Genomic DNA, 26,924 nt, shown 5'->3' on the forward strand with positions numbered 1-26,924 from the left:
CGCCCGTCTTTATTCTTATGCTGCACATTGTGACCTAAAGGGGGCGTTGACGGGGGTTGGGGTGGAGCACTTGGTTTTAACGGATCCTGACTTGTTTGGTATGCACGCGGAACTGTGTTGAGTTAAGCTATATGTATTTGCCGCGCTGTTTGCCTATCGATGCTTTAAAAGGTTCAGCTTTGGTCGTGGATTGGCGAAAGGCTTTCTGGAGCAAGAAAGTTTTTTGAGCGTGCGTGGTATTGATGTGAGCACAAAAGCACCTTCTCTTTATTTTACTTTAAAGTCTCCTCCTCGTTTTTTTTTTTTCTTATCTGGAAGTTTTGCGGTTTCATTTTATCCTTACTAAGAAAGGATCATTTGCTTTTTTATTTTTATGTGAAATAATCTTTTCATTTAAAGCACGTTGAAATCACAAACGATTCTTGAGGCAAAAAAAAAATATATTAATGTGGCCGGAAAGTATTGCAGTTCTGTAGCTTCATTTGGTCGCTGGTCTCTCGAGGCATATCTGATTTTATTAGGCACGTAGGATTCATACGTTTTCAATTTAAGTTCTTGCAATCGCTGGCTGAACTTTGTTTGAAAGAGCAGTAAAAGACATTCGAAGAGCTGTTCAATTTGGTCGAAAAACTTATACCTCCAAGGCATATTGCTTGGCAGACAAATGTGAAATTTTATATGAGTAGTGTGAGCCTAATTTACATTTTTATATCTTACATTGGGAGATTGTGAAAAAAGGCTCAGGCCGAAGGGTGTTCTGGGAATAATCAATTTTTCTGATGAAATGTGGTCAGTATTGTTAGTTGATCATATGTAAGTGCCAGTCCATACACACACATCAAGGTTGACTTCACATTAGCAATTTCGTATAAAAGAGAGCTTCGGTCCAAGAAACAGAAGCCTTAAAAATGATTGCGCTCCTTTGATCTCCCGGATAAGAGCTCCGGTATGCAGAATGTATTGCCGGTATACTATACGCAGATCTGTGCAGTTTGGCAACCTAACATCACTGTGTGAAGTGGTGGCGTCACGTGAAGTTACGTTACGTAACCTGACGTAACGCACCCTTGTAGCGTGACGTGACATCACTCCCTGACTTCGCAGCTCACGGTTACTGCATGTAATAACGCTCCTGACACTGCGACGCTTTTGTGATGTTCCTTGGAGGGTGCAGATTGGCCGCTGCTGTTTCTTTAAGGAATCTAAAGAAAGGCTGGCTGGAAAAACCAGATATCCGAAGGCTTTTTTTACCACCCTTTTACACTAATTAACTGAAATCCTTTTTTTTTTTACAATAATCTTATTTTTGCGTTTTTGTCAAAGAGGCATTAATCCAGTACTCATTTATATTCTACCTTCCGTATATTTTGCCGTTTATGATTATAAGCACAGTTGCCTTAGGGAAAATCTGGAGAGCTTAACCGTCAGTGAACCGGGGAACCAGTCGACAACGACGAATTTCCGCTCCCACCAAAAGTAGGGGAGGAAGGAAAAGTGGGAACTTACGCAGGGTGAGCCCCTCTCCAGTGTCGGGAGGCAGGGTGAACCCGAGGAGGGTCATGGAGGAGATGAGCACGCAGGGGATGATGAGATTGAAGCCGTAGTACAGAGTCCGCCTCCGGATGTGTATCGTGTACGTGATGTCGATGTACGGCTCCGGACAGCAGGCATACTCTTTCTCGTTACGGATACCCGGCACGGCTGCGGCGTCAAGCCGAGGGCCCCCAGGGTACAGTCGCCAGGGGAGGGGAAGAAAGGGAAGAGGCGAAGAGTAGGAAAAAAAAAAGGAAGAGAAACGGAATCAGGAACACGATCCTAAGGGCCCTTCAAAGGGGAGTACAATTGGCAGGATGTTTTCATTGACTCAAGTCGCAGTTCGTTAGTGCCGGAACAGAGTGATATGGGGGCACCTCTTTATGCTTCTTCTTTATAGCTCGGGTTGAGAATTGGTATGCTCCTCTGCAGGTGTTCGGTTAGGTAAGAAATATATGGCAGTGCCCTCCACCCCTTCCTTTCTGCTCAATAAAAATGCAGAAGCTTTTATCAGGTGGTAATCAACGGTGTCGAACACGATAATAAGAACAATTTGGGCGAGTAATATTAATTTGGGTGTGATTGTGACTTTGCCATTATGATTTTGTATCCAGCCCTTGGGGGGGGGGGGGGGGGGTGTACAGTCTCGTGAAAAAAAGTATATAGCTTAAATGCAAACCCTCTAATATCTTAAAACGCCTTCCAGTCGCTCACTGTGATAAACTTATTCAGACTTTTAGCCAATGTTGGGAAGTACGTGAAGTACGTTGCACTTAAAGTAATATTTTAATTACGCTTAGAAAAAGAAAACATTTACTTTTCTTAAAGTCCAACTTCCGAGTATGCACTTGTACTTTAATTCAAGTATGTTTATGGTGCCTTTTTTAGGGAAGTGCAACTACCGACTTCAAAATACATTCCCAAAATTTTGCATTGTTTTTGATTCACAACATGATGCTTTGTGAACAGGTAACTGCCTTACACGTTTATTGAGTCCAACTGTTCGTCAACGAGAGTAAAACATCTACACTGTGGCTACTTGATGTTATCTAATATTTGCCATTTCCAAAAATGACTGATTCACCCCCGATTAACCGATGTAGGAATGCATACCGTTTAAAAACAATGCACAGTAAAATGAATGGGCATCATAAAACAATAGTGGTAACGAGCTTACTGTTTTAAGTATCCATTTAGCGGGGAAAATATAGGAAGAGAACTAAACATGGATTGTGCTAAAAGTACTTGTAGTTTGCTTTGAAAACACATTGCATATATATTACTTCACTTAAAGTACATTGTGCCCGGTGTACTTACTACATCACTTGATGTACATAACTTCACATTAACTTTGTACTTTAATTCAAATACTTTTTAGGTACTTTCACGAACACACGTCGGATGCGTATATAGTGCTTAGAGGATATATTGTTTGAATAGAGTGAGCTGAGATATAACTAGATGTCCGTGTTTTGGGACAAATCTGAAAAAAAAAAATGAAAAAACTTTCGCCGGTAACTTTTCTGTCAGTTCGAATTTACCCAAAACGCTTCGAATTTTGAGGTCACAAGAATAAAACAAAAACAAAAAGACGATGTTTTATAAACACACTTCAAAAGAGCACCGGGTCACAGGTGCTGAGGTCATGCCACTTAAGTTTTCTTTGAAATCTATAACTATTAGCAAAAGGGGTGTGCCTGCTAGCACGTCAAGACAACGGGTCATAGTACCCGGATTTTTTTTAAATTTTATTTTAAATATAACAACACAGTAAAATAAACGACTAATTTTAAGGAATTGGAAATCCAGCAAAAACCAGCTTCGATAACCTCACAATTTCACCAAAAAATAAATACACACAAAAAAAAAACACGCTTCGAATTTTACGACTGTAGTGGACTATTTCACTCTCGCAGGTATGCGACGCGAAGAGAAAGGATATCGAGACCAGTTTGATAGATAGAAAGAAAAATAAACTTTAGATTTCGACAGATAATACAACGATTAAAACAAAAAGCACAAGATTTAAGCGCGAATGACATAAGTACAAAAAGAAAAGGGAAAAAAAAAGAAACGATACTAATGGAAGTCATACAGTTCACGGATGCGACGAGCTTCATCAGAGTTCATTTTCTCGTTGGTGGTGCAGCGGCGGAGTCCGGGTTTGGTTGTGCCGTCTTGGCGGAACGAGGTCCTCCGTAAAGCTGCAAGACTTCGACATGGGGTGAAGACCTTGCGTATAGCTGCAAGCCTTCGCCCCCGTGAGCTTGATGATTGCCCTGTCCGTCCCGAGAACGTTTTGTACTTCGTCTTCGTCTCTCGTCTCGGTCTTTTTTCTCGTGCCAACTGCTTGCTCTTGTCTTGTTCTCTTCTTCATTTTCTTGCTCCCACCTTGTTGACCCCGAAATCACCACAATCACTCCCCACTTGAGAATGTTGTTCAGCTGAAACAACTTCTAGCACGTTGAAGTCATATTGTTCGCAGTCTATCACAACACAATGCACATTGAAAAACACATCACTTTTGACAGACACAAAAGTACATACATTTACAAAAGTCACTTAATTAGCACCGCCGGGCACACATACAATCCCAAAAATTCAGTAAACTCGTGATATTGCTCCTTTACAAAAAAAAAAATTTTATTCAGCAACAGACATGCGGCTCATGTAATCAGCGCCCACGTTGTTACTACCCTTAATGTACTCAACAGTAAAGTCATATTCCATCAGCATTAGGCTCCAACGTAATACGCGACTGTTTACATGCTTTGCAGAATTGATGTAAACGAGTGGCTGATGATCACTTTGCAGAATGAATGGTGTTCCAAATGAGAACACATGAAACTTCTTAACCGCCTAAGTAATAGCTAGTCCTTCTCGTTCCACTGTCGAGTAGGCAGCTTCACGTGGAAACAGTCGACGACTTGCGTACGATACGGGGTGGAGAACATCATTAAGGCGCTGCATGAGTACGGCTCCTATGCTTCTCGACGAAGCGTCAGTATGCAACACGAAAGGTTCTGATAATTCTGGGGCTTTTAAGATGGGCTGGCTGGACAATAGTTCTTTTAGTTTGTCAAAAGACGCCTGTTCGCTCTTCCCCCAATGCACCTTGTTTGGTGCTCTTTTACGTGTCAACTCCGTAAGTGGGTGAGAGATTTTAAAGTACTGGGGTACGAAATCCCTATAGTAGCCCGTAAGGCCAAGGAAAGATCGCACTTCCTTTTTTGTTTCGGGTCGATCGGTAGCTTGAATTTTCTCCAGGGTTTCGACTTGAGGGCGCAGGAGACCATGCCCAACGATGTGGTCAAGAAATTTGACAGATGCGAAACCAATTTTGCTCTTTGTGGGACGGATCGTTAAACCCGCCTGCTTCACGCGCTGGAAGAACAACTCCAGAGTCGTTAAATGCTCCTCCCAGCACTCCGTGGCGATGAGGACATCATCAAAGTAGTGGTAGATGTTCGAGACCACCTCGACCACTTTTCTCATAAGCCGGGTGAATACAGCTGGTGCTGTTTTGATGCCAAAGGGCATAAATCAAAACTGATAAAATCCAGACGTGGAAGAAAAAGCTGTCATGTGCTTTGAACCTTCGTGCATCGGAACCTGCCAGTATCCTTTAGAGAAGTCAAACTTCGAGAAGTACCGGCTTTTTCCCAACTTTGCAAACATCATGTCCACTCTTGGGATGGGTTCACTGTCGCGAATCAGGACCCTGTTAAGTTGTCTGAAGTCAATGCAGAGTCGCATTGTCCCGTCTTTTTTCTTTACCATCACGATGGGTGCTTGATAGGGTGACTCGGAGGGCTCAATGATGCCCCGTTGTAGGATTTCTTTTACTTCCTCCTGTACCGTTTCTTGGATGGAGAATGGTATGGGGTACTGATGGACTTGAATAGGAGTGTCGGTCGTGACTTTCAACTTGCACTCTACCAGGTGGGTCCTTCCTGGGACATCTGACAGACTTTCCTGGTATGTTGTCAGGAGTCTGGAAACTTGTGCTCGTTGATCGGCAGTCAGCTCCCTTGATATTTTCACGTCTCGATAAGTTTCGTTTTGTTGCAGTGTTGCACACGGGAGGTCTTCTTCCTCAACATTCCCATCATGGAATGCGACCGAAGCTCGTTGAGGTGTCTGATCAACGATTGTCCTCTCTTCGTACTTTTTCAGCATGTTGATATGGAACAAGCTGGTTCTTGTTCCAAGGTCGATGACGTAGTCAACGTCATTTCGTCTCTCTAAAACAGTGAAGGGGCCTTTCCAGGTCAGGATCAGCTTGTTGGTGTCGGATGGCAAAAGGAGCAGGACCCTGTCTCCAACAGTGAGCTGGCGCCTCCTTGTCCTCTTGTCATAATAGGTTTTCTGTGTCATCTTCGCTTTCTTGAGCTGCTCTTGGGCTATTCGGCACGTGTCGTCTAAGCGCTTCCGAAGCTCGACTATGTAGCCGTACGAAGTCTTTGTCTCGTCGTCGATACTCTCTCCTGACCAGAGCTCTTTCAATATGGCCATGGGTCCTCTGACGTATCTACCGTACAGTAGGTCAAAAGGTGCGAACCCGAGGGAGGTCTGTGGCACTTCACGATATGCAAACAACAGTGGTGCCAAGTATCTGTCCCAGCTCTTGGGGCTTTCCTGACACATTCGTCGGATCATTTGTTTCAGCGTGCCGTTAAAACGTTCCACAAGGCCGTTTGCCATAGGATGGTACGGCATGGTTGGCATATGTTTAAGCGAAAGCAACCGGCTGAACTCCCTCATGAGCCCAGACATGAACGATCTGCCGCGATCGCTAATGATTTCTCTGGGAAATCCCACACGTGAAAACATCTCTAGTAAAGCCTCGGCGACTTTCTCCGTTTCGATGCTTGGTAACTCAACCGCATCAGGGTAGCGCGTCGCGAAGTCAACCATGGTGAGTACATAGCGGTTTCCCTTCTCAGATGTTGGAGATAGGGGTCCCACAATGTCGATGGCGACCCGCTGGAATGGTGTTTCGATGACTGGCATGTTGCCCAAAGGTACGCAGCCTACTAGGTGCTTTGGGACAGTTCTCTGGCAGGTGTCGCACGAATTTACAAATCGAGTAACGTCTCCTTGAACTCCTGGCCAGTAGAACTCCTCGAGGATTCTATCTGTCGTGCGTTTAATTCCCTGATGTCCAGCGAGAATCCCCTCGTGTGCCATTTTTAGCACAAAGTTCCGGAGATCGCTTGCAACAACGAGCTGTTCCATCTCCTTCTTTGATGGCAATTTGTACCGCCGAAACAGAATTCCGTTGGTCAGTGTGAACTCAATGTCAGCTGATCTTGTAGCAACTTTGTCCCCGACCGCTTCAAAACATCTTTGGAGAGTACTGTCTTCTTTCTGCTTGGCGCTCAGCTCCGTCGAGTTGATGGCCAATGGATTCACTACCGCCACAGGTAATCGACCAGAGTTTCGGGAGGCCAGTTTAGCTGCGGCTTCGGCCTGTGACTCGTTTGGCTCTGTGGCAGCCGATGAAAGATCCATCTCAATGGGAACTGGTTCAGTTATTGAACTGCCACAGTCGCTTGCCTCAGTAACTGGTGCTGTCCTCTCTCCTTGAAGAGGCGTGTCTTGCTGAATACTCCATATAACGTTACGATTGGAGGCATCCCGCACACCATCCACGTTTCCTAAAACGACATCATAGAGAGGGTTTTTCATACAGGTCGCTGTCACCTTGCCTTGGAAATAGGGGGAATCAATGTCAACCACCGCTTCAGGCAGACACAATTCTGTCCGGTCAAGCAGGAAGATAACGCGGTTTCGTCCTGTAAGTTTGACGTCAGGAACCAGGGACCGCTTGACTATGACCGAGTTACACCCAGTATCTCGCAGGACGGTGACCTGATGACCCTCGAGTAGTCCTGTTGCCGTGGGCATGCCGTCTGCTTGAACGTCAGTTCCTGTTTTGTCCTCTTCAGCTTTCCCAGCAAGGCGTTCGGATGGACGACTTCCAGATCCGTAAACGTTACGATCCTTCCGACGTGTCAGAGAACACGACACCTGTCCACCATCGTCTGTCTTCCTCGGACAAGCCTCAGCTTTATGCCCATTCTTGCGACATTTCCAGCAGAAATTTGTCTTCTGATTGGGTCCTCTTGATTTGGCCCAACAGTCTGCTGCCCGATGGCCTTGTTTATTGCAAAGAAAGCACTGCAGATTTCTCTTTGCACCTTGAGAATCAGACATCCTAACTTGCCCTGTCGGCTTGTCAGTCTCTTCTTTCTTTTTGCCGAGGTTGACGAACCCCTGGGCCTCGAGGTAGTGGTCTGCAGTTTCTGCTAGCTTGTCGAGCCCTTGGCAGCCCCTTTCCTTTATAAATATTGCTAGTTTCTCGTGGCATTTGTTCAGAAACTCTTCGGAGACAATTTTGCCCCGAAGTGCGTCATAAGTGCGCTCCGTCCTTGCCATCTCCTGCCAATGGTCGAAATAACCTAATTGACGACCAGAAAATTGTCTTCCCGTTTCGGAGTTCTCTGGTTTCGCCTCTCTGAACTTGACACGATATCCTTCCTCAGTATATCGAAATCGTTGGAGAAGGGTCTGCTTCAGTTTAGCATAGTCCATGGCATCGTCGGCAGCCGTGCGTCCTATTACACTTAACGCTTCTCCTTTCAAACATGGGCTCAAGGACAAGGCCCATTTTTCCGGCGGCCATTCTTGACTTGTAGCCACCCGCTCAAAGCGTTGGATGTATGCATCCAATTCATCGCTCCTTTCGTTAAAGGGGGGTATAATTTTATGTGGACTCCGATACCCCTGCGCGACATTAGGAGACGTACCCTCATCAGATGCATCTCGAACCCGAGTGATCGATCCTCCTTGCTGCTCTTGTAACCGCAACTTCAGCTCTTGCACAGTGCGTTCTGCTTCTAAACGAGCACTCGTTTGAGCTTCTACTTCTCGAGCCCTGTCTCGTTCTGTTAGACGCTCCTCTCTTTCGCGTGCGCGTTCTTCGTCTATCCATTGCTTTAGCGAAGACCCTGAGAAACCCAATTCTTTTTGCCAATTACCGTTAACTTCTCAAGATTCATTCTCAACCGACGCGGACACTAGCGAGGTGGAGCTCTTTGAGGTGGAAATTAAGAGCAGTCCTGTCGCGGACGCCAGAAATGTAGTGGACTATTTCACTCTCGCAGGTATGCGACGCGAAGAGAAAGGATATCGAGACCAGTTTGATAGATAGAAAGAAAAATAAACTTTAGATTTCGACAGATAATACAATGATTAAAACAAAAAGCACAAGATTTAAGCGCGAATGACATAAGTACAAAAAGAAAAGGAAAAAAAAAAAAAAGAAACGATACTAATGGAAGTTCACGGATGCGACGAGCTTCATCAGAGTTTATTTTATTCTTTATTCTTTATTCAGGGAACTTCTGCAGCGCCTAGAAGGCATTATTGCAGGGGGCGAATAATAACGAAAAGAACATATCAACATTTGCAGCACAAACTATACATTCCTGTAAAGCGTTCCAGTCCTTGACCGTCCTCACAAAAAACGAATTTTTGCAGAGCTCCGTCCTAGTACAGTATTCGCGTATCTTGTGCACATGATCATTACGTTTGGAAAAATAATTTGGTTTTAAGAGGTATGATGAGCTATTAATACCAGTAGCTTCATGATAAATCTTGTATAAAAATTTCAACCGTAAATTTTTTCGCCGAAGATCCAATGACGCCCATCCTAGTGATTGTTTCATGTTAGTTACACTAGAAAAACGGTCGTACTGGCCCAGGACGAAGCGTGCGGCACGATTTTGTATTTTTTTCCAAGCCATCAATGCGATTTTTTTTGGAAGGGTCCCACACAGTGCATGCGTAATCTAGAAGTGGCCTTACATAGGCAAGATATGCTAGTTCTTTTATTTTTTGTGTAGCGTTTTTTAGGTTTCTTTGGACAAAGCCCAGTGCGCGACCCGCCCTCATAATGACATCATCAATTTGCGAATCCCACGTGCAGTCGGATGACAAAATGACTCCGAGGTATTTTACTTTATTCTCATTCGTTACTAGCTCATTGCTTAAATAATACTGTGTGTCAAATTTATTTTTTTTACGTGTGAAGCTAACATGAACACATTTCTTTACGTTAAGTTGCATCCCCCATTCACCGCACCATTGTTCTATTCGATCTAGGTCAGCCTGCAGTTGTCCGGAACCCTCCCCGTTCTTTATACGCGCATACACAGCGCAATCATCAGCAAATAATCTCAGCTGGGAAGTTACGTTGACATGAATATCATTGATAAATATTAAGAATAACAATGGCCCCAGAACCGACCCCTGTGGTACACCAGACGTAACTTCAACAAAATGAGACGCCTCGCCGTTTAAAATTACACATTGCTGACGCGAACTCAGGTATGACTGAATCCATTTTAGTGTGGTAATATCTATGCTCAAACAAACAATTTGTGAAGTAAGAACGAGTGTGAACTTGTGCCAAACACTTTCCTATATTCAAGAAAAACACAATCAGTCTGTTCACCCTTATCTACGGACATGACAAGATCATGATAGAGCTCGGTTAGTTGCGTGACACAAGAATAACCTCTCCTAAATCCATGTTGTGAATCTATGAAAAAATTATGGTAACTAAGATGTTGCATTATCTGGCTGTACAAAATGTGCTCAAGTAGTTTGCAACAAATTGATGATAAAGAAATCGGCCTGTAATTTGTAACATCTTTTTTGGGTCCCTTCTTGTGTATTGGTATTACATGAGCTACTTTCCAATCATTCGGTAATGACCCCTCAAGCAAAGACTGGTTGAAGATTATAAAAAGATATGGGGCAATGGCGTGAGCACAGCGCTTCAGAACCCTAGGCGAAATTTGATCAGGGCCAATCGCTTTAGTTTCGTCTAAATATTTTAGTAGCTTTAGGACTCCCTCGACACCAACCTGAACTGGAGGCATATCATCGTATCTGTTTGTAAGCGTTACTGGCGTTATATTGTTCGCAGGCAAAAATACCGATTGAAAATATTCATTAAAGACGCAAGCTTTTTGACGGGCATCAGTAATTAGTTCGTTATTTACTAATAGGTCAGGTATTCCCATCTGGTCATTTCCGCAACGTTTCGTAAACTTCCAGAACTGTTTATTGTTATTTTTCATTCCGTCTTCGAGCCGCTGTAGGTAATCGCCTTTTGCTTTCCTCACGGTGACTTTGTGCTTTGTCGTCAGTTCTTTCAGTTTCCCATGGTTTACTGCTGACTTTTTCTTTTTGTACCGTGCGTAAGCACGCTTTCGTTTTTTTGTTAATCGTAGAACACTTCCGTTGATCCATGGTTTGGCTCTATTTTTTAATTTGGATGCATCAATACATGGTATGTATTTCTCTGTTAGCTTTATCACTCTCTGCCTGAACAGTAACCACGTGTTGTGCACATCTGTTTCTTCGGCAACGCATTCAAACGAAAGAAAGCCACTAGAAAGCTCAGAGCTAATGCCTTCATAATTTCCCTTTTCATACAAAAACACCTTTCGATCTGAACTCAACTTTACACGTGCAGATTGAAAACGAAGCGTCGCGACTACAGCGTCATGGTCGCTTATGCTCGGTATGACATCGGTTCGTTTAACAATGTCGGGATGATTGCACAACAACAAGTCGAGTATGTTGTGTCCGCGCGTAGGTACAAGTACATGCTGGGTAAAACCTAGACTATCAACCATGCACTTCATATCAATATTAAGTCGAGTCATTGTTTTACAGGCACACCCGTCATCGCTCCATGTCAAGTCTGGCAGATTAAAATCGCCACCAAGTACCACACATTCGTTGGTAACACTAGAAACTATTTCGTTTAGGGTGTCTATACAAGTAGAATCAGAATTTGGAGGCCTGTAGAAAACTCCTACGGTAAAACATAGGTTATTGGGCAGCCTGACCCGACACCATACGGATTCTATGTTTTCAGCTAGATCGAGTTGGTGGCTTTGCAAATTATTGTTAACCAACAGAAAAACCCCTCCCCCGTGTAACGACCTATCCTTTCTGTAGACGTTAAAGCATCTAGGAATACTTCATGATCTAAGATAGAGTCGTCAAGCCATGATTCAGTGCCGAGAATGATATCGGCTTGAGCAGATAGGATTAAACCCGATAATTCTTCTACTTTATTTTTTACGCTTCTGCAATTCACGACCATCACAGTGATATCCTTTTGCACCGCTTTCTTTGAATTCGTTTGACGTCAGTTACGTTGCACAGGTACAACCTCCTCTCTTTCACTGTTCCAAGTAAACATTTTCCCATTAATTACAAGCTTATCGTTCGTTAGATTTACTTTGCTGATACCTTCTTCCCTTCTAGCTTTTGCGTATGTCCAAAGATGGCGGCGCTTTTCTCTTACTTCTATTGAGTAGTCGTTCGACAGAGACACCGTTGTACCCTTTAATTTAAACGCGTTCTTCAAAAGTGCAGCTTTTTCGTCTAGAGAAGAAAAGCGTATTAATATTGGTCGTGTTTTATTGTCCAGATGCCTTCCGAGCCTGTGTATTTTTTCTATCGTTGATACCTTCACGCCTAGCTTCTTGTCAAAAATTTCGGAAACCACTTTCTGGTTCAACGAAACAGGTGATTCAGTAGAGTCTTCCGCCACACCGTAAATAATGAGGTTGTTATGCCGGCTCCGGTTTTCAAGGGCGTCAACCCTTGCAGCCATTGCAGTGACGTTTCTTCCTAAATGCTGGACATAATTCTCGCATCTCTTAAGGTCAGGCTCTAATTTTGAGAGACACTCAACTTTAGTTTCTATTGAGGATAGCCTTGATTCTGTTTGTCTAATGTGTTCGTCAAGTTTACTTTTAATTTCTGATATGCTGTTGTTTAGCGTCCTCTGGCCATCAAGAATCGCTGCCAACTGAACTTCCGTCAGCGGGCCAGGGTTGAGTTCCACATCCCCGCTCAAAAGAAGGACGAGGAAGCAGAGTGAATCAAAACAGGCGGCAACACACTCCAATAAAGCTTCTGGGCGAGGCAGCACTACAAGACAGACATAATTGCTTTTCACACTAGTAAAGGAAGGAGTTTTACCAACCTGGATAGCAAACAAGAGCTGGTTTAGCCGTGGCCGCATCGTTGCAGTGCTGTCTCGCCCACTGAGTACGACGACGAAAGGGGCGGTGCAGGAAAACTTTGCCCCTGTCGATGACGATGGTGCTTCATACAAAGTTGTAGATAACACCGGCGGAAATGTTCCAGCGGCCGCCAAAACACACGGGAGCTCGCTGTCATCGGCGTAGTTCTTGAAGGACGTTGCGTTGAAAATGCGACGTCCTTCAAGTTCTCGTTGGTGGTGCAGCGGCGGAGTCCGGGTTTGGTTGTGCCGTCTTGGCGGAACGAGGTCTTGCGTAAAGCTGCAAGACTTCGACGTGGGGTGAAGACCTTGCGTATAGCTGCAAGCCTTCGCCCCGTGAGCTTGATGATTGCCCTGTCCGTCCCGAGAACGTTTTGTGCTTCGTCTTCGTCTCTCGTCTCGGTCTTTTTTCTCGTGCCAACTGCTTGCTCTTGTCTCTTTCTCTTCTTCATTTTCTTGCTCCCACCTTGTTGACCCCGAAATCACCACAACGACAAATGAACTCCGAAAACACGGAATCCTAAATGTAACCCACTTATCTTGACTCATCGTCAAATGCGATGCAAAAAATATCTGAGCTCTTTTCAGTTCTACACAGAGATAAAATAAAATGAAAGAAAGCATTGTTTCACAACTTATCTTGAGGTAATTTTTCGAAATATTCTAGTATTTGTTAGACTGATATTTTTTTTATAATTTTTCACACTGTAGGTAACAAACTACGGGGTGCTGCCACCTTGCGGAAGTGCTTCTTTTCGCTCGTGTCGCCCTGCTCTTTCTCAGGCAAAATTTATTTAGACTGGAGTAAAACTTATAAAGAATGTCAACATTTGAAGTGCCCAGTGTTCTTCTTTTAATTTTTACAAACGTATTTTATTAGCGGTAGGAGTGCACGAACTTCAGCCGCATCACCAGGGCCAGCTTGCTAGAACAGCGTCTCAGCCGAGACTGGGTGAAAAAAGCACTGCAAAGGATGGGGTGCGCCAGCGTCTTGAGACGCGTTTTGAGTCCCGCTCAGCCCGTGCGCTGGTTTGGCAGTGCTTTCTTTCCCCGCGTCTCAGCTGAGACGCTCTATCTAGCAAGCCGGCACAGGGGACACAAAACATTTTTGTTAAATTCATGTTTGCAGTTTTTTTTATTAGAATACGTTTCTGCATTTCCCCACAAATTCTTCCAGTTAAAACATGCCAACTCAAAATAGTATTATATGTTTCCCACCTGCTAGTAAAATTCGTGTGGAACCTTTATTTAGTGCCATTACTCACTAGAACCAGCCACATTCGCACACTTACTCTAAAAGAGATTTGGTTTGTCCGTTATCTTTCAACGGCAATGACCCAGCAGCACACCCAGGCCAGGAGATATGTCGATGTTATAATTCGTGAAATGTGTTGTTAACGATAGTTACAACAGATAATCAGGGGGCCCTATCAGATGGCAGATTTTCTCCATTGATGTGCCTAGTCATGCAGGCATTCTAATAAAAAACTAATGAGACATTATCAAGACCGGTGTACTAAACGGCCTGACTCCCTAAAGGTATTACTAGTGTTGCTTTTTTTTTTTGCTACCGCGATACTCGGTACCACAAAATTGGTTAAGAAAAGATCTAGTGCAAGAGGAGAGCGCGCCAGAAACATGACTCTCGCTCTAAAATTTCAACAACAACGGCGGATAATTGGCTCACGACGACTGCATCTAATTGTCCCGCGAACAAACAATGAAACTATTTTCCCGCACAAAATGTCGAAATACGCTTCCCTAATTTTGGACCTTCCGAGGCAAGGCAATCTTGAACGTTCCAAACCGTCGCCATAAATGGCCTAATCTGGTCACAATTACGATTTGGAAGGTAATATGGCGAGCAAGTTTCCCTCCCCCTTGCTCAGACTTATGCGAAGAGAACGTTCATCTGCTGCTTTTGCAGGGGTTGTGGTGACGTCAGAACACCAAGCTCAGATTGGCTCTGATTGAAGGATAGTGGGTAGACCTCAAAGCAAGGTGCCTTGAGGTCTACCCACTATCCTTCAATCGTCGACGTACTGACGTCACCACAAACCCTGCAAAAAAAAACAAAAAAAAAGCAGAGGAACGTGCGCTCCGCATTGTAATTCATGGCACCGAGTTTCAATTGGAGAAAATTGTTGGGTCGACAGAAAGACTTTCTCCTGTGTCAACGCATTGTATCCTCCAATCTGAGCGGGAAAAAAAAAGTGTTTTCTTCTTGTGCGGAGAATACAGTGGTGAGTTCCGTCGTCGAATGCTGAATCACTGGCAGTTAAAAAAAAAAAAAAAACGCATGGGATAGCGTGTTTTGTGCCTTTCTATAATCACTCCGACTTCAGTAAGCTCGTTAGCTTATAAAAAAGCGCGAACATAACAAGTTCCTCCTTGAGTTTATTAAGTTCTCAGTGGCAATAGTTGTATAAATGGCTGCTTTGCCTTTTTTGCGGCTTTCAGAAACCCATCGGTTTTTTTTTTTTTTGTTACTAACCAGGACTTGACTTTTGAGAGAGGGGAGTTTGAGATAGTTTAAAGCGTACATTATTACTGTCAACTAACAAGTAACATATGCGCTGCGACGAGGGAGGGAAAAACTTCGGCCGAATTGTTATTGAGTATCATTCAATGAAAAAGAATATGTCTTTCCAGGCGGAACTTTGTCGTCGCCCCCTGATCCCTCCTTCTCATCTTTCAGCGGCGCAATCTGTTTGGTGTGGAGACAGATACCTAGCATTTTCGTACTCCCATTGTCCGGCGCAAAGGGACACGTCTTAATTAACCTTCTTGATTATTCATCAAATCTGAAATAGGAGGCTCTTATGCAAACCTTCAAACATTTAAAAAGAAAGAAAGAAAGAAAACTCAATATTCTTTTTGATTGCGTGCATCCTCTGAATTGACTTGAGCTTTTCTACTTGCCACGAGTGGCGAATCATGACTGCAAACAAGATTTCGCAACCTCAACACCAAGGGTACATAAGTATCGTACAAATAAAAAATTAAAAAAAACGATAGGAAAGAGACGGCTCTCCGGAGCCCGTTTGATATTAAACGCACAGATCGGCGGCATTGGCACGCCTGTTTCAGCCGTGGCAGCCAAAGTTTCTGGAAAGCTGGGAGCGCCGGTTCATCGATTTCAGATCGTCCGTGTAAGTAATTATATTTATATTAATTGCGCTTGTGTTCGCTTATACTGCAACTAAAACTAACATATTTTTTTTACGTAAATGCGCGACGTTGGTGGGCCGATATTTTTGACAGAACTTTAAAACTTTTTCGATCTTTGTTGCCTCAGTTTACTTATTCAGCTCGAATTTCTCCCGCAGAAGATGCGACTGCGTGAAAGAATGTACTTCTAGACTCCGTTTCACTTCGATTCAAGGCGATGCGAAGGTAGCACGCGAACACCCGGCTGCAAGAACATCGAGCATTGCGAAAGCACGCCCGCCGTTGCAGCAATCAGACTACGAGCTCGCGCTGACTACTTTCTTCGCTCGGGCGAAGCAGAGCTTCTGGCCGGCGCCATTTCCAGCGTTCGAGCGTGCTGAAATGCGCGCGCTTGCTTTCCGATGCTACAAACACGTCTTACTATAATGCCTGGGGAGAGGGTGCGAGGCTGTCCCTGTGTCCTGCGCCTTCACCGCGCCCCTTCCCTCCTCTCTTGTCACCTCTGTCACGTGAGCCGCAGCAGCGCGCGAGCTACACGCTGATAAGCATCGAGATCCAGAAGGGCGCGCCTGGCCGCCGCTTTTTTCATTGTCTGCTTGTTTTCAGTTGCAGTTCGAACTTCGCTCGTCCTACCTGTTTCGATCTGTCGCCTAACCCTGCGATCTTATTAGAATGTCTCTCGACAACGTATTCGATGTGCACCAAAGTTATCAGTGTTCGCAAAGTCCTGGACGTATATCGGCAACAAGCGATTCTTCAAAGAAGTCAGGAATTCTTACGGGTTGGTTGGATTCGGCAAATGACAGCTTGTGCGCCGCATCGTGTCGAAACTTCCAACGAGCCGTTCCCTCTCGTTTTCGTGTTTTTGTGGTTGTCCTGCTCTGACCGTGTCGACATATATCACAGATTACATCTTTCAAGTCCGCTATTATTATGGTAAGTGGACTGCAAATTACTTGTTGGCTACGATTGACCGTTTTTCTACGCCTACTCTTCCAGATTATCTATAGAATTATGCAGCGTCTATTCTCGCGGCAGCCGGGAGAATAATTTCCCCGAAAGTCTACCTTTATAGTCTAGGATTACCTTGGTTCTTGTTTGCTTTGAAATCTTCTCAGTTGCATAAAAGCTTAGAGTGCCTCTCACATTTCACAGATCGCTTGCACGTTTGTACTTGTCTGCAGAAGAGGTTGTAATAAACTTCGAGGAGAATTGAAAACAATCTTATGTGTCTGTTTTCCTGTCCATTTGCAAGCACCTACGCGAGCACATTTGTTCTACGTGTTTTCTCCATGTTATAAATAAGTTTATGAGTTTCGGGACGTTTTAAATAGGTTTAAGATAGCCAACCTTCCAGAAGATACCCATTTAGGGCTAACGCATAATATGCATATCCGAATGGCATGTTCAAACGTGTGGTCACGTGCCAGGTCCAAGGGGCACCTGTATCAAGCGGGCATCCCTATCTAACGGGTACCGTTTCAAACAAGTAACGTTTCAAAAGGGTACCGGTATCCCATAATCACGTTTGATCCAAACGGATGGACAACTTTGGCACCCAAACGGATCGACATATTTGGCGTACCCCAAAAAGGGAAGAACTCCTTTTTGGTGCACGCATTAAATCGCCTCAATTTTATTTCGCGCTATAGAAATCCATACCCAAATGACACACTAATTGCGTGGCCTATCATATAATGAAGAAGAAATGCTGCAAAGGTTCATTCTTTTTACATATAGATGTACAAGTGCCATGCCCCTTAAGGAATACCTTCATTATTTACATATAGATGTACGCGCAAACAAAAATTTGAAAACTATTTAGTAATACATAATCCAAAGTCAAGGTTACCTGATATGCACTTCCCATAAATAAAGCAGGAGATTCGGGTAAATTAAAATGTGCACAAAAAGACAAAATACAGGAAAACATGATCAAAGCAGAATCTCGATGGCGATCCTGCCCAAGTATATATTGATCGGATTAAATATATATATATATATATATATATATATATATATCAATCTCAGCAAACCAAGGTCTTAGTTTTGGTTTTTCTTATGAGGATCACGGTAATTATGTGGTTAAACTTCTTAGAGTTATTAAATTATAAGCAGTGTTGTGCTGTCTAAAGGGAGCTGTTCAAAATTCAAACTTAAAAGTCATCAATCACGCTTTTTGTTCCTTATTGAGTGACTGTAAATTTTTAGCTCCGGCGAGCACTTGAACGAGATGTGGCCTTAAAACGGCTGCAAAAGCAGTGATAAATAATTGCCGTGTTCTCGTATGCGAATAAAAACTTTTCTTACGAATTTACGAGTGCGCATTAGCAATCGATCTTGAGACAGCTCGTCACAGCATGCATGGAAAGAAACTCCGACGAGATAGTCCACGCGCTCAAGGAAACTATCAAATCCAGTTTTTAAGTTTAACCCTGCGACCAGGCCATGCATAATTTCTGAAGAGTACATATGTAATATTTTATTTCTGCTCCGATTGTGCAGAAAATTTTTTGAGAAGACGCATAAGTGGACAACACTTTACTTCATCTCATAATTGATCTACTTAGTTTTGAGTTGCAAGCTAGAGAGAGCGATAAACATGAGAAAAGTCCTAAATATGGTTGCTCTCTCGATATTGCCCTGTTTAGTCTGTACTGCACTTCGGTTAAAAGGGGTGGCTGCTTTCATGACCTGTACAACGACCAATATGCTTGACCTCTAAGCCATTTTCATGCAGCTCATTCTGTTTCTTTGTGATGCTTGTTAAAAGGCCATATACAGTTCGGAACCGTTTTAAACAAATATTTGCTTTGTTATACTCACCTTTTGGCGATGCGTTTTCAAAACTAACCACAGGTATAGCTCCATGTATTTTGTTTCTATTTTAACGTGAGCTCTGCATAAAAATGACCCATTTCATGCCTAATTTACCGCGAATTTCAAAGATACACAATTTTCGCAACCTACAAAAAACACCTTGCAAAAAAAAAAAAAAAAAAAAAAAAAAAAAAAAGCTCAAAATGTAGTGTGTTTATACTGGTAATGGGAGTCAGATTCTGGGCACGTGAAAGTTAGGATTCAGTCTCAGAGCGCAGTAAGCTCATCTTTCGAAAAGAAATTGTTACCGCCACTTTGTAATTAAAGTGGCAGCACAAATATTTTCAGACTTTGACCCATTTTTTGTAGGAAGCCTTATAGTATCATTGTAAAATAAAGAAGTGCAGTCTTCTAAACATCGGACATATATGAAAGAGTCATTCCTTTTCGGTCACGAGAATTATCACTTTTGTGATACAAATATTTGAAGTTTACTTTAATTTTTAACGTGACAAATTTTTTGTTGAGCAATGATGATGTAGCTGCCTTCTTATTAAAAAAATATGCGTCATTGGAAGCTGAATCATCGTGAGTACTCAGCTCCTCTAAAATATTTTATGTCTACAAATTAAACATAAACGTTTCTCAAGCCACGGTCCAGAATAACGTGTCATAAACTGAATATAAACATCTTTTATTTCTCAGTTCAATATTTAATACATACTTTTTAACCGATTATGTGTGAACTCCGGACGGGCTGGTGTAAACAAATCAAATGTTTAATCCTCACCATTCGAAGTTTTCTCAATTTCGCACCGACGAAAATCCGCGTTCCTCCTCCGCCGCGAAAAGAACATCGATGCAGCGAATCTTTTTTCTTGCACTCGAAAGCGAACGACCGTTTCCTTATGCCAAAAAATACTCACAACAATAAGTGTTAGGAAAAACAAGTCTATAAGAAAAGTAAAAACCCTGTAATCTTGGTGTGAGAGAACTGTGGGTGAACTTCGAAGCACAGATTGGATTTCTAGCAGACTCGCAGCTGTATTTGTAATTGCATCGATGAATACCACACCCTGAGCTTGTGGGCAAATAAAGGAGCACCTATACAATTGTCGGATAGGAAACTAGGAACAGTTCAAACGACCTGCGGCCCTTTTCTTCGGCCTTCACCGCAGCTGCAGCCTCTTTGCTATCACAAGCTCGGTGCGTGCTCTTCTATCTTCGCGCCTCGGAGCGTATTCCTCGTACGGCAGGAGTGTGGCCCCTGTCCTGGTTCAAGTCTTTCATATTGAAATGAACAAAGAGGAAAGACGCGGATTTCATTTAGTGTTTGATAAGCCACTCGAATGTTAGCGTTTTGTAGTGAGATTGTCGCGAAATCCAAGGTTATCTCTACTTCCCATCAATTTCTGTGGAATTGTTGCCTTCCAACCGAATACATTTGTGCTTGAAAAAGTCAGATTGGTCATGTTTGCACGCGTGTGTCAGCCCCGATATAAAAAACAAAAACAAAAAAAAACTGAATACGGGAGTTTGTAGGGGTACGTTTTTGTATGTCCTCATTCGTGCTTCTGTGTGCGCGCGTGTTTTCGTGAAGTTTTGTTGGAGTCCTATTTTACGCAATCGGGTGTTTGTGCGTAACTTTTTAAACAATAAAATGCGCCGGAATTGTATATCTGGATATGTTTGCTTAAGGTAGAAGACTAATATTTTTTCCTAAATGTAGTAACGTGCCTAAACAGAATGCTACTTTTTACATTCTGTTCAAAATAAGATTGCATTACACTCAACCCACCTAGCTAGATGTGATCTCAGTGAATGAATTGATGTGTGAGTTAAATAAAACTTCACATGATCCGGGCTATCCTAAAAACCAAAATTATTTGCTCTTTATCAACATGACCTGCCCGCGTTTTACGAGAACTTTTATTGATTATAGGAAAAGGTAATTTAGAGGCGTGATTTAAAGGAAACAATACCATCTGACTTACTGAGGTTCGCTTATTTAAATTAAGAATGCCTTCAAGAGGCATGGTTTCTTGCTTTTTAAATATATAATTGGAGCATTTGTTAATTTAGTGTCTCTTTTTTTAGATGTTAAAAAAATTACGTTAATATTTTACATAACTCCTCCTAAAATGCGTTAACGTAACGTTATCTCCCACATTTCAGACACCACTCATTTAGCGTAACAGTATGTTGATGGTATCTGACAGAGCCATTGTGATAGATGTTTTCCTTGTTCCAATAGTTCAGCTATTAACTGAATCACTGCCTCTTTTAAACTATACCTTCTTGTATACAATCGTGAAGCTCTCTATCTTCAAACAGAATATAATCAAAGAAGACTTTTAGCCCCAAAAATGCTATATCGGTTGTTTGATGTAAATTTGCGGCCAAGGCTTATTAAACTTTACGATAGTGGAATAGGGGGTACCTGTCTCGGTTGTTTGTTTGTTTCATTACGTTTTCAAAGGCAAATATTGTTTCCATTGTGAAAATATACCTGTTCTTTTAATATCATATTTATTGGGAATGCCTCTGCTAGATTAATATTAAAGGGCCCTGCAATCATAATTAAGCGTCTACCTTTTTTGCGGTTTTCACGTTTCTTGAAGTTCGGGCAAGCCAGCGGGCACGGAGAGAGTGACTAAATATCAGTGCGTCATATTTTAACTGGACGACGCGGAAACCTCCTCCACCGACGAGGGCGACCTGCGGTACCGAAAGCGCGCAAAATGTGACGTCTTTGGTCCTGGGCTTACTACTGGTCAGAGCCGCTAAAAGCTTCTTTTTAGTCGAAATACAAAAATATAAGTGGCGCGAACCGTTTCAATTATTTATAAAAGTAGTTTTTGTTCAGTATTTTAGATCAGAAAAGAAACGAATGCAGTTCATAAAGTACGGAAACAAGAAATGACCGGTCGACATACCCGCCACCAAGCGGTGGGAAAGGCGGCGCATACTAAAAAGGACTAGTGGGGTCTGGAGCCGGCACGGAAAGGTCCCGGATGTACGCGGCGGCGCTGCGGTCGTATCGGCAGGAGGATCCGACCGGCTCCGAGCGTTCCGAAGGCCTTCGGTACCTTCGGCGAGCAGCTTTGTCTTGCTGTTTGGCCGTTTCGCGGTGTGGCAGCGCGAAGTGGCTCACATTTTAAACTGATCTTTATTCCATGTTTACTATCGTTTGTGGCCAATGAAGTGTCATGCCGAATTAGTGTTTAATCGCGCAGCAAATGCAATGAGAGCCGCTCTGGCTGCCCGCTGCATACAGCCTATCCAGAACATGCTTTAGTGGCGCCCTCTCGCGCCGTCGACACGGAGTGCGGCCGCCGTGAGCGCTCACGAAGAGCCGACTATCCCTCCTCTAGTTCACGGCCACTCAAGCAACCAAGGACGTCATGAGGAAGGTTATTTCTTGCTTGTTTTTGTAATTTTAATTTGCCTATAACTTTTAAAATAAAGCGAATTTCGAGAAAAGAAACGTTTCACTGAGTTACTACCTTCAGTGCGCTCAAGTACGGTGCAAATTAAAAATTAGTAAAAAAGTCATTGCAGGGCTCCTTTAAGCACTTGTGAGATTGAATCAGTAATTACTCTGAAAATACTAGGTGTGATATTCTACGAGCATATGTTATGGCACGCTAATATTCAAAACCATACTATATCAATACGAACTATAGGTGTTCTTCTCAAACAGCGGTATAGGTTAACAACCCAATGTAAAACTCTGAATTTTAAATCATTATTCGATATTGATTTATCTTATGGTCACATAGTCTGGAGAGCTACAACTTGCATAAGCATAAATGAATCGCCTTTCTGGCAAGAAAGGCCATTAGCGGCGCAGAAAATGCGCCACGTTACTTGCACACTGAACCATTCTAACATATAATTACAATAATAGAAATTGAAAAAAAAAACTTTTAGTATAAAGTGGCTACAACGTGTGCGGAATTTCTTGAAATTGCAAATTATGAGCTGGAAAAAATCAGCAAAATTTACTTGCAATAAAATATTGCATACGGAGTGCGCAGCGCTGTGTCCTGGAGAGTGGTGCGTCCTGGAACAAGCTACGGCCTACAGATGCTTCAGTACGCACTACCCACTTTATTAAACGTTTTAGGCGAGCAAGGCGTTCCCATTGAATTGGCTAACAGAATGGCATCGTGCATATGTTTTTCCCTCTGACTCTGTTTTATTTTTGATATAATTTTTTTTTTTAAATTCCTGTTTAAATATTAAATTTGTTACCTTTTCTGCCTACCAAGCTGACAAGTGAAGAAGGTAATGACCTAACAAGCTGCATTATTGCAGAGTTTTCCCCTGTCGCCTCCACCCGCCTTCTTTCTGCACTTAGTGTAAAATAACTTGAATTTAATTGTTTATGTGTACGCTGTAAAAACCTTGAGGCTTATGCCGCAGTCTTCATTCAGCTAAGGGGGAATTCTAAGGCCTTCTTGTAGAATATTTCGTGGAGTAGCAAAAATAGGTTAAATAACCTATTTTTAACTTAACTTAAGAATGAAATGCCCGTAATAACGACAAACCGCTCCGCGGAACTGTTTCAGTATTAAATGGGAGATGTAATACAATTTGTATTTTCAGTAAATATCGCTTAAAAATATTCCTAAACGTTCATACATAAAAAAACACTTCTTGAATGTAATCTACACGCAATACAATTCTCAGAAAAATCTACCGAAAGACAAACAACGTTCGCATTCTTAATTTGTAGCCATAAGAATCTGCCACGTCATCAGGAGCCTATTATATGAAACCAATGTTCAGCACAGCGACGCGCTGAGGGTGGAAAAAGCAGAAGACACGTATCGAGTTCCAGAGGTTCCTGACATAGCAGGGATTGAACGCGATCCAACAATACCCGAATGCGTATCGAGGCGCTGATTGTCACAAGCCCAGATGTAGTGCTTGCACAGTGTTCCTGTCCCGTCTATAAGCCGCATTTGAATATCGTCACTATGAGATAATTTCCGTGACTGTGTGAACACTGTAGTCTATGTGACTATGCCATCATGTTTCGCAAAGGAGAGAACGAAAAACAAAAAAAAGAGTCTTTCTTCTTGAAATTACACTGCCAGAACTGGATTTTTGGTCACGGGCGTTGCCCACAAGTACTTACAACCGCTAGAGCAACCTTGGTTGCTCTAGTGGTTGTAAGCGTGAGTAAAGCGCGAAACATTACAATCTAATATTTTTCCGTGGACCATTTATGGTTTACAAGTACTGTATTAAAAAAATGAGGTATATACAAACAGTACATATCCGCTTTCATATTTTGATGTTATAAATACAAACCCATCAATACTGCATGTCTAGATTAGTATATTACCATGTACCCATCAGTGTTGCGGAGTTGCCACTCCGGAGTTGGAATGATTCCGGAATCATTCCTCATTTTCGCGACCCCGGAACGGAATGGGAATGGAATAGCGGCAACGTTCAGGGGAATGGAATGGGAATGGAATTAGATACCTTTTGCCCGGAATGGAATGGGAATGGAATAGGCCAGGTCCTTTATATATTCTTTTTTACGAGCTATACCGAGCCATTCAGGGAGTCGCTTGTTCAGAAATAAAATGAGTGGGAAACTGCGAACCGGCGTAAGGCCCTAACAGACTTATACGCAAAAAATGCAATACAAAAAACAGGCGTCGAAGCAAAGAACAGAGGGGGGGGAGGCAGGGGTGGTGGTAGCGCCTTTTACCAGTGAACTTCAGCACATATCCGGATGCATCTCCGCTTGTAATATCGCACGGCTCAAGGGTACCATGCATCAGCCGACGTGGACGTGACCCGCTGCTCTGGTGATCCGACACCCAGGAAGGAGGCCAGATGTGGCCTCGCTGTGCGGACCTATGCGGACCCAGTCTTCGTACACCTGCGACTCGTCTCGAGCGCGCTGTTTCTCGGAGAGCTCGCACCTGTGCCGGCCATCTCAGGTCGCAATCAACGAGGTCTCTGTTTGAATGATGCTCGGCAAAACTTGAAGACTGCCATACATGCGTTGGAGGCGGAGAGTCGTCAGGAAGGACCGTCACAACAGGGATACCACCGTGTCGATTTTTCAACCGTAACAGAAGATAAGACATGTGCTTCAGGATGCTTCAGGTGGTCCACTTTTCTCGAAACTTTCAAATGCAACTGCCTGCATGGTCTACAACGAGGTCACCTACAACGAAAGTACGTATTGTCCTTTCATACTGCAGCGTGGGTAAAGTTTCATGTTCAAGGCAACACCTCCAGATTCAAGAATACAAGTTCATCCCACCGTGACGTCATGTGATCAGTGCTGACAGGGGCGCCCTTATTGGGCAGAGAAGTGGTGATGTTTTGATGGAATTTATTTAGAGGTAGAAGTGTTTTCGCATCACTGGTCAGAAGGACAGGATGCCAGGGAAGGGACCGCGGTCAATCCTTGATGGAACGTTTTTTAAACCCATTGAGGACTCTTCGTCCGGAACCACTACCTTCAAGGCGAAGTGCCAAGCCTGCGGGAAAGTAATTTCGGGACAAAAAAATAAACTTCCACTTCAAACTTCAAGCCTCATCTCAGTTGGCGTCATCAAAGAAATTTGAAAAATGTATTGCATTATCAGATTTATATTTCTGCCTTCCCTAGAATGTATTCTTGTATTTCTATTTCCAAAGACTTTTTGCCTCTTTTTAAAATGTGTTTCCGATATGTATCGCGATGCATTTGTAAAGATATATTTGAGACTTTAAAATAAGTATCTTAGCAACTATTTTCATCTATCCCAGTATTTGTATTTCCAAATATATTTTTGAATATTTCTGCCTAACCCTGCAACGTAATGCAGCTGTCAAGTGACGCGTTTAGGAATTAGAGGAATGGAATGGAACGATTCAGCCATTCCAGGAGTGGGAATGGGCCCAGTGTCCCCATTCCTAGGAGTTGAAAGGAATGGAATTATCGAAAACGTTAATTCCCCGGAATGGAATTGGAATGGAATGGGGGTGCCCATTCCGCAACACTGGTACCCATAGTCACATTTATTTTTTCGTGAACAAATGTTATTGAGGTATTTTATATACCGATCGATTCTCGTCTTATAATAGGTTGTTTTTATTCTAGGCCCGACAATAATAAAAATATATTAATATATTCTTCGATGCAAGCTCAGCGTTTGTCTCCCGAGAAGCATTTTCGAAGAAAAAATTGCGTAAATGGATTCAGTAAAATAGTTTGGAGCTGGTTCCTACTCATTCGTTAAAAATAAATAAAAGGTAGATTCTATATCTCTGAATATATAAATATATCCGAATAATACTCATTTGAAATGCCATCCTATTTAGAGGGAAAAAAATGTTCCCTGTGTGCGTGTTGCATATAGTGGTGAATTGAGTCTAAAAGAATTTCAAATATTTATGTGGCAGTCCGAAAAAGTAAAGAAGGCATAAAATATTTCATTAGTTTCAGCCCGTAAAGTATATAATACAAATACTTTTTTTTTTTTGAGGAGGCGCTTTGCTTGGCTTAGTCGAAAAATCTTTTTATATCCCTCTGCAAGAGTGGTGGGCCCATACAACATCATGAGAAAGTAAATACAATCACCATATCAACCCGCTTCCACGGTTTCTCATTACTGCGGTCTAGTCATCCGGAAAATTTTGTTCTAAAAGCAAATATGTTTTTCGAGCGCAAACATTTGAAACCTGCAGCAACATGAAAAAAAAAGAAAAAAAAAAAACCTCTGAATGAAGGGTGAATATCCATAACAATGTGATTGACGACCAAATTCTCCCTTAAATCTGAAATCATCTCGGGAATTTTTTAAATGCGCCGCCAAGATTTCATTCATGTGTAATAAGAATTGGGTGTTTGTGGATAAAAAAAAGGGGCAATGATAGGACATACGACGCAATTTCCAAGGGGGATCAAAACGTGGACAGGCCGTATAGCATCCCTGAATAATGTCTTTTCCTTGATCGTCGCTCTTCATGGTGGTCTTTGTATTACTAGAGTAAATATATTTCTTTTTTTATTATAGGCTGATATAATCTTCGCTCGGAGAAGGGTAGGTTGACACATTGCGCATAAAAAATACCAGAACCCTCAACAACCATGTTCATTCAATACTAAAAATAATGTAAAAGACAAATTACAAGGTCTACCTTACTGCAGAAATAAATTACGCATTGCGGAACGCTCATTTTACGCCCGAATGTAGCGCTAGCGGTTCAGAATAGGCGCCAAAGTGTCAGAACGAACCGTCATCTTGTTAAACAATCATGA

General features: G+C 42.7%; 1 protein-coding gene across 1 annotated transcript in view; it reads right to left on the minus strand.

The window, feature by feature from the left end:
• Positions 1-1,340: 1,340 nt before the first annotated feature.
• Positions 1,341-26,924, minus strand: part of LOC120840931 (neuronal acetylcholine receptor subunit alpha-7-like) — a 101,740-nt gene continuing 76,156 nt past the window's right edge. Inside the window, exons 7-8 of the mRNA XM_042290419.1 lie at positions 1,507-1,701; positions 1,341-1,396 (exon numbers count right to left, since the gene is read on the minus strand). Of these exons, the coding sequence (XP_042146353.1) occupies positions 1,341-1,396; positions 1,507-1,701 (251 nt within the window). The remainder of the gene's footprint in view (positions 1,397-1,506; positions 1,702-26,924) is intronic.

The sequence above is a fragment of the Ixodes scapularis genome, unplaced genomic scaffold (genome assembly GCF_016920785.2).
Source record: "Ixodes scapularis isolate PalLabHiFi unplaced genomic scaffold, ASM1692078v2 PGA_scaffold1__304_contigs__length_218370807, whole genome shotgun sequence".
Taxonomy (NCBI): Eukaryota; Metazoa; Arthropoda; class Arachnida; order Ixodida; family Ixodidae; genus Ixodes; species Ixodes scapularis.